General features: G+C 36.8%; 1 protein-coding gene across 1 annotated transcript; it reads right to left on the bottom strand.

Moving 5' to 3' along the window:
• Nucleotides 1-644: 644 nt before the first annotated feature.
• LOC149222385 (beta-glucosidase 6-like) lies at nt 645-8,169 on the bottom strand. Its single transcript, XM_089385421.1, has 13 exons — nt 7,707-8,169; nt 7,516-7,582; nt 7,373-7,431; nt 7,211-7,286; nt 7,029-7,100; nt 6,856-6,943; nt 6,472-6,727; nt 6,190-6,305; nt 5,867-6,090; nt 1,841-1,872; nt 1,651-1,753; nt 1,434-1,542; nt 645-1,351 (listed from the first exon to the last, which is right to left on the bottom strand). Exons 1-13 carry the CDS (start codon nt 7,860-7,862, stop codon nt 1,180-1,182), a joined length of 1,530 nt encoding a protein of 509 aa, XP_089241547.1. The 5' UTR covers nt 7,863-8,169; the 3' UTR covers nt 645-1,179.
• Nucleotides 8,170-8,854: the final 685 nt, after the last annotated feature.

The raw sequence follows: 8,854 nt of genomic DNA, 5'->3' as shown, positions 1-8,854 counted from the left end.
ACTCTAAAAAATCAATTTAAATTTAATTCATATGACTCTAAAAAATCAATGTAACTTTTGGTAAATAAAACTCAAAAAGCTCAATCATTAAATTTAATTCATATAACTCTTAAATATAGGTAGTTGAATTTAATTCATATGACTCTTAAATATAAGTAGTTCACATGACTCTTAAATATAGGTTTTTGATACATGTATAAATAAACGACAAATGAAAATAAATATTCTTTATGCTGAGTAAGATTGCAAATCTAAGTAATAAGAGTAAAAATTGAAAATATGTAAGTGTAGAAGCTTAAAGTAATTAAGAAGGAACCTAGACAATTGCTTAAAGTAATTTCACCAAAACTCATAAAGCTTAATCATTAAATTTAATTCATATGACTCTTAAATATAGGTAGTTCAATTTAATTCATATGACTCTTAAATATAGGTAGTTCACATGACTCTTAAATATAGGTTTTTGATACATGTATAAATAAACGAATAATGAAAATAAATATTCTTTATTCTGAGTAAGATTGCAAATCTAAATAATAAGAGTAAAAATTGAAAATATGTAAGTGTAGAAGCTTAAAGTAATTAAGAAGGAACCTAGACAATTGCTTAAAGTAATTAAGAAGGAACCTAGACAATTGCCTGTGTACATTCAGAATTGGCAAAATAATGAAAACAGTGAATTGCAATTTCCTATTTGGTCGTTTACTTGCAATAGTAGTTTGTTCGGTGTGAGTCTTGGCTACCGCTTAACAAGTTTCCAAGTGTGGCGATGTGCACAGGGAAAGTATACAATACGACAAGGGCACAACACCACACCTTGAAAAGGAAATCAAACAAATCATATTTTTGGCGTCCGCTGGCTGTACCATCCAAAAACGAATTATTGTGTTATGCGATTCTCATCTTGTCAGATGAACAGGCTGGAGGACACTTTTTTGGTGCAGACCAGCTAGTTACACATGGAAATGAAATAATTTATTGTTCAACAGAATAAATAATTTATTATTCAATGGCTACACCAGCTGGACCTTGTAAGGCAAATATGCCCCTGAGATTGCTGAAACAAATATAATAAATAAATTGTGAAACGGATGTATTGGGTATTTTGGGATGCTAATGTCAATCCGGCAGTTAAGAAAAGAAGGAAATGTTGAATAATGAAGAGGTCGGTGTATCCATCTATGGAGCGAGAAAACATTTGAACCACTGGACAGAATCTTTGGGATATCTGGTGAGGTTGTGTTTGTAGTCAACAAAATAGAGCCCAAATCTTGAAGTGTACCCCGCTGCCCATTCCCAATTATCCAACAGAGACCACACAAAATAACCGCCAACGTTACAGCCATCTTCCCTGCACCACCATTTATTATTTAATATTAGTTACGTCTCGATTACTAATAAATCAAACTACCCAACAATTCGGAATAGCTTACTTGATCGCAGCAGCAAGGTTGGAGAGATAATCTGTGAGATATTTTATCCGTTTCTGATCGTTCAATGCCTTTTTCAGGGGAATGAAAATATCGTTGGAGTCATCCATCCCTGCCACAGAATTGCTATTGCTATTAATATTAATGATGACAAAAAAACAATTAGATTGCAGAAGCAACAAAAACACGTCCACGTCATGTTGGTGGGTTGATAATATACCGTTCTCCGTGATAATGACAGGAGGGTTGTTGTAACGTTGTTTTATGTAATTCATGAGACTCCGGATTCCTTGAGGCACTATGTAAAGCCATATGGAGGATGCCTGCACTACAAATAAATAAAATATGTTAATTTCCTGTGCTGCACTGTCACAGCCATTATTAAGGAATTTTGTGTTTTGGTCACATACTTTGTCACCTATGGCTTTTCCATCCTTGAAGGCTGCATAAAACCAAAAACAATTTAGTTAGGAATCAGGACCTTCATGTTTATTAAAAACATACATCAAAGCTAACCTTGCCCTTCCTCTCAACATCGCTGGTCACTTGCGGATTATTGCTTGTTAGTAATTTAAACTTGTTTAAAGTTAAAGAGACTCTTCTCCTCAGATCTATAATTTAGTGTCTCAACACTTAAATGAATGCTTCAATAAATAAATGCTTCATAGGAAGAAGAAAAATATTTTAGACAGAATCATACAATAAATGCAAATCTTTAGACCTGAATATATATATATATATATATATAAATAAAACACCTTATACTTGAATTATAAAAAATAAAAAATAATAATCCTTAAACTTACTTTCGTGGAGCATTTCAAAACAACCCTCTTAAAGAATGTTTATGGAAAATTTTATATTTATCCTCCCCCACTATTTATCCTCCCCCCACTATGCCTTTAAACCAGCTATTCTGCGAGAACCTAATATCTCTAAGCACTTAAATTACCCCGGGAAGCCCGAGAGCATGGGCAGAATCTAATATCTCTAAACACTTAAAATTACTTCAAAAAAGCCGAAGAGCAAGGGATTCGACCACTGTAAATTTTAGGTCTCTTTGGGTAATCAAATGGATCACAGAAAGAGCCTAAATCAGAGATTTATTTCACATTATAACAAGTTTGTGATGATATATAAATGCACTTATTTTGTTGGAGTAGTATTCTAAAGAAATTTTTAATTTCCTTTCGAATATGTATATAGAATCTTATAGTCACTATATATCTTTTAAACTAATATCTAATATCTATAAATTTAATATCTATAAAATATTATATTTTACTTTTATATAAACGGGGTGTGATGCCAGAAATCTAATATCTATAATTTATGTAAAATGATACTTAATTTTTTTTAGAGAGACTCAAGAATATTGGAGTTTGCTACTCCAAATTTTTTATGGCTTTCTTCATTATCAAATAAATTAGATAGGAAAGTTAAATCAAGTTTCATCTTATAACGTTTTAATGATTATATACAAATGTAATTACAAATTTTCTATATAATTTTTTTATTTCATATTTATTAAAAATTAGTCTAGATCATCCGGGTGTTATCAACAGTATTTAAATGATATGACGGACCGCCGGCGGGTTGGGAAGCCATCTGGCTAAGCGCTTCGTCCTGAGAGCCCACCGCAGATGGAGTAAACACACCTTGCAGGCGACATTTATTGTCTCCGAAAGTTGTGATGAGCTTATTTCCTTCAACACCATGGCCTCTGCAAACCGTATAGTTTCTCCTCCCCTTCTCCATGGCGTTTGTTCTCTGCAAGCGGTTGAACCTTGTCTCAGAACTACTACAGGTAGTCACTGCCTGATTCTCCCTTGTCAAGATTTTGGTAATGGTTTTCATTTCTCGCATTCCCGTCATTGTCATCTTGATTGCGGCTCGCCCTCCCCTGCTCTCGCTCAACGTCGCCTTCCGCCCAATACTTCTGCTGTCAATTCAGCAATGCCTCGCCTCAGGCACCGCATGCACTGTAGACGCGGAGGTTCACGTGGAGGCTTTAACTGCTCGCGAGCTTCTACCAGCTCCACCTCTGACTCCCCGGACTCAACTACTGAATTGCCTAGCTACCCGAATACCAGAAGTGGGAGAGGTTGGCGGGACAATGCTGTCCACACCGTGGAGCTCCCACTCACTCCTCTTTCTGGCCCTCACAACACCCAATTTCGTTTCTGTAGTTCCCTAAACAGGCCTACAATTATTGCTACCATCACAATTTCTTTCAAGGAGGAATCTGCAGCTCAAGCTACTCTGTCCGGTTTCATTTCTGTAGTTCCCTAAACAGGCCTACAATTAGTGCTACCATCACAATTTCTTTCAAGGAGGAATCTGCAGCGCAAGCTACTCTGTCCGGTCGTGGGAACAAGCAGAACAGGGTAGAGCCAGGAAGTCATGGGATGAGTAACATGCAGCAAGGTGAAAGCAGTCAGGCTCCGCATGGCAAAGACAAAGTTGGGGATACTGGTAAGCGACAGATGGATGCTGAGGGCACTGTGGATGCTCCAAATGTTCAAGGTCGAGGCGCGTCTGAAGAGGAAGACGATTGGTATCAGTTTGCCTACCGGATTGAGGAAGAGCCAGCTCCGGAGGAACCTCCAACCTAACACGTGGCCTCATGCAAAGGCCTTTGGCTCCCAGATGGATTCATCGCACTGTTTTGTGATTTCTTGCTCTTCCAGGTGGATATGTTTCTATGTTTCATGGTTTTGTGGTCTGTTTGTGTTTTGTCTCCACGCCAAATGTCTTGTTTTCTCTGGTTGTCTCTCTGCCAAGTGGAAATGTCATATTGTTCCTTGGCTCTGTTCCTGTCTTTTTGGTTCAGGATTTGCATTGTTCCTGTCTTTCTAGTTCATTTTGGAAAACCAAGGTTTACTTTGAAATAGTTGTTATGGTTCAATGGCTGGTTTCCCCAATAACAGGGGCAGTCTTTAAAGCTTCTTGGACTGGTTTCCCCTCTGTTGGGGTAGTCCAACACCAACAGTTGCATTTTGAGATGATGACTGATGCTTAACTTCTCTGAGATCAGGTTTCTCTGTAACTTTTTTGTATTATATTAATAGATCAATACTACTTAGAAAAAAAATTAAAAAAATTAGTCTAGATCTATCTTAATATTAGATCTACTAAAAACAAAGTGGATCAAATCTCTTGAGATGTACATCTCTTTTAGAGTGAAAAATGATTTGATCCCTCTCATAGATTCTAAGTTAAAATAGATTTAGGTTGGTTTAATTTTCCCCTTTATATAAGCTATATTCCACATGATGGATCAGTACCATGAATTTTCATAAATCTAGAGCTCAAAAACCATTAGTCAAGTGATGGGTCAATACCATCAATTTTCTTAAACCTAAAACTCAAAAACCATTAATAACTTGACTAAGTCAAATTTATCTTAACTACCATAATAATAATAATAATAAAAAACAAATTTTATTTTTATTATTTTAATGTGAAATTATTTTAATTTTAGTTTTAATTTCAGTAAGTCAAAAAGTTTATAAAATCTTATAATACAACATTTTTATTAAATATTTCTTTAAAAAAACAAAATAATAAATAATTTTCAAAAACAAAATTAGATTTAAATGAATAAGCCTCTGCACCTTAGCTATGAAAAAAGAGTAAAAGAGTTCTACTCTGTTAGAGACTATTTTTCATTAGAAAGGAAGTCATATCACTGCACAACCTTGTTTACTATAAATAAAGTTATGGAATTAAGGGGAAAATAAATACTATATTTATTTATTTAATCGATAAAAACACTACACATTTCACCCTGAATTGTAGCGTTTCTTTCAAGTTTTCTTCCGCCAACCATATTTTATGAAAAGGACGATTTCTGGGAGGAGTTATGTCCACTTTCTGGAAGATCCACGGAGTCTTCTGCCCGAAAGTTGTTCGTATACTCATGTCCACCTTCTATAAGCTCCCAGTCTTCTTCGTCAAAGTTGTTTGTAGAAAATAAAGATTATGCAAAAATGCAAGTAACATCTCATAAATAATAACCAACAATCGTAACGTATGTATAAAACTTTCCTCCCAGGTAAGGAACATCCGTCCCTAAATGAACCTCCTTAACCTGTTTCTATTTTTATTGGTAGTGCGAATCCTCGCTTCAGAAAATGACAGAATGTAATTGAAAACGACATATTGAAAATTTATTTTGTTGGTTACCTACTTAAAATTTCGTATTTGTAATTATTAAAGAGTTGTTGCACGAATCTAATCATTTAAATGGAGTGTAATTAAGTTTTGTTTGACACCAGTTCAACATTATAACCGTACGAACAAGGAGAAACCTGGAAAGAAAGTTTGACAGACAGTCCAATATTATGAACGTAAACTTGGAAAGCGTGCAAGATGGAAAGGAAGATTTAGGACCAAAAAAGAAACAGGTGGAAGGGTAGAAGATCGAAACTCACGGAGGGCCAAAGTGCCGGAGTCGGCGAGAGTATCGTTGAGCAGAACTGAGATTATGTTGGTTTCGTTGTGCTTGACATAATATGTGGTATAATGGTTGATACCCACGAAATCCAGCGAACCTTTTATCTGATTTGACTCTTCTGATGAGAATAAAGGCAGTCGATTGCCAACTCTCTCTCTCATGGACGCCGGATAGTCTCCGAAAAACAGTGGATCCATGAACCTGCAAGCATTTGTATAGTTATTGAGTATACATATTGATATGATATGAGATGTGCATGATGGATGATAGATAATAAAGGTTTAATATCATGGCATGTACCATCCCAACTGGAAATCTTGCGCTCTCTGTGTAGCGGCAATATCTTCAGGAGACTCGGACATTGGCTCGTACCAGATCACATCCAAAGCCATACCGACTCTTCCGCCTTGCTTTGCCTGCAACATTCATTAGTTCCAAATTTGAATGATGTATATGAATGCGTTTTATTATGGAACAGGGGTGTTTCAACTGAGGCAACCAGTCATTACTTAATGCCAGTACAACTAATTAATGAAAAAGATAACCAAAAGAGAGAAGAAATATGTAAATGAATATACATACCTTAAATTTTGTCCTGTAAATGTCCACAGCTTTGGCGTGAGAAAGAAGAATGTTATGAGCAACGATATAGGGCTCTGTAGCGGAATTCCCAGCGCGGCAAAAGAGGTGGAACAGAACGGAGCATCGCCCAGGAGCAAAGAGGCCTGCATCGTAGCCCTGAACGGAGACTGTGTGAGGCTCATTGAATGTCATCCAGTTCTTCACTCTGTCTCCAAATTTCTCGAAGCATGTTTCTGCAAACCTCGCATAGTCATCTCTGCTCCCAAGTTCAACCAACATAACATAGTTTATTCAGTCCATTCCCTCGCTCGCTCTGGTAAAAGCCATGAATCTTATATGTGCAAACTGATTTCAATTATAATAGTTATGAGTAAAGATCTTTACATAATTTTAGGGCTTAGCCAGCCCTTATAGGCATCCTCTAGCGCTTGTGGAAGATCCCAGTGATACAGAGTCACGTATGGCTCGATTCCTGTAAATTTCTCTCAAAGGGTTAACTCAATGAATATATTAATCATCAGAATAAGTTGATTAGAACCTTCTATTGGATTGCATACCGTTTTCCAGGAGCGCATCTATGAATTTATTGTAATGATCGACCCCTGCTTGGTTGATATCTCCATTTCCATCTATATATATATACACGCATTCATCTCTCAATTAAGGGTGCGTATAATATGAAAACACAATGAGTACTAACAGAACTGAAAGAAGAATTGAGAAGTATTGATAATCTTACTGGGGAATATGCGGGACCAAGAGATGGAAAATCTGTAGGCATCCATCCCCATATCTACCATAAGCTGGATATCCTCCTGCAAAACTTATTGATCGCATGATTATACACAGTATATTCCTTGTAACAGGGGGTCTATTTGGATCAGGTTGCAGGGAGCCTCACCCTGTAACGATGATATTGGTCTTCTGCAACGTCTGCGTTGCTGAAATCCAGTATATGCCCTGCAAAAGCAAGGGTGTTCACATTATACATTAAACATGGAAAGGCGAAAAACATGGGTAGCTCTGAAAAGGTAAAAGCAGTACCAAATTTATGAGAATATATATCCCACACACTGGGTCCTCTTCCATCTTCTTTTACTGCACCCTCGTGCTGCAAAACAACATACTATTTAGCAATGCTTCATTACTGCATCCTCGTGCTGCAAAACAGCATACTATTTAGCAATCACACTTGTCAAGAAAAGGTAGAGTTGTATAGAAAATGTGATTTAAACCTGGAACGCTGAGGAGGCGGTGCCAAATACAAATCCAGGAGGAAAATCGCTTCTGTTGAAATCTACTGTCGAGGTTGGACTACATTGGGCATCCGATCTTTGCAGTGCAGTTAACAAAAAAATGTTCGCAGCTATGTATAACAGAGAAGTGCTCATCTTTCGCGTCTGCAAACTAATAGTATTGCAATCGAATGGATTCGGAAATCAAATCAGCGCGCAGTTTTAAGGAGCGTGTCGCCGCTCTCTTCAAAGACTTTTCAACGGTATGACAATACACGCAAAATTGCTGCGTCAAGCTTTCAAATTCCGTGCCGATTTAATAATTGGATGACCTCAACGATATCCCACCGTCACACTCGCAAGAGTCCTCACCGATATCACGCGTACACTAAATGTACAGTGTGATGCTGATGACGGATTCCAAATATGGTAAATATATCCAGCAGCGATAATATGATCCGTGCGGTTAACGCTTGAGTTGCATCCAGCGTGACGTATATCTTATCGGGATCGCTCGAGTTTTGGCTTCGTTTTGTAATGTATGAATTCCAGATTTACCATGCTGAGCACATGATTATAAGGTAGATATAGCGAGGTCATGATTTCCTTCTGCTCACATGATTTCAAGGTAGGTATAGCGAGGTCATGATTCCCTTCTGCTCACATGAATTCAAGGTAGGTATAGCGAGGTCACGAGTATGAATAGTATGAATATGATATGGCAGAATTTCAAATTGGAATTTCACTGCACAGTTGTTACGCAAATTATCAATAATCTTTTTTGTCAAAGAGCTTCGAGCGACCACACGGAATTCTCTCTGTACAAGTTTTCGGAGACTGTGAATGCGGTCCCGCCGTTGTCGGTCGTCCACTTTCAGAAAAATGTCAGGACTACTCAAAGAGTTTTGAAAATTTCATTCTTGCTTGCAACTTTCAAAAATTTCTTTGAAGAAAAATGTCAGGACTACTAAAGAGTTTTGAAATTTTCATTCTTGCTTGCAACTTTCAAAGATTTCTTTGAAGCTTCCATTTTTCTGGAAAAGCTGTCGTACTGCTTCTAAAATTTCTTATTTCGGATCATTTCTGCTTTTTTTTTAATAAAGAAAAATAATTTTAAATAACATATATATATATATATATATAAAAAG

The sequence above is a fragment of the Pinus tabuliformis genome, chromosome Q, assembly GCF_031772625.1.
Source record: "Pinus tabuliformis cultivar Carrire ecotype Pingquan chromosome Q, CPIR1, whole genome shotgun sequence".
Classification (NCBI taxonomy): Eukaryota; Viridiplantae; Streptophyta; class Pinopsida; order Pinales; family Pinaceae; genus Pinus; species Pinus tabuliformis.
This window is presented reverse-complemented; position numbering and strand designations above follow the sequence as displayed.

Excerpts from the sequence above, each read along its gene's own strand:
- LOC149222385 (XM_089385421.1), bottom strand. The coding sequence starts at position 7,862 with ATGAGCACTTCTCTGTTATACATAGCTGCGAACATTTTTTTGTTAACT. Across the intron at positions 7,432-7,515 it reads TATATATTCTCATAAATTTG|GGCATATACTGGATTTCAGC; the intron begins GTACTGCTTTTA and ends TTGCTTTTGCAG. Across the intron at positions 6,944-7,028 it reads AGATGCGCTCCTGGAAAACG|GAATCGAGCCATACGTGACT; the intron begins GTATGCAATCCA and ends AGAAATTTACAG.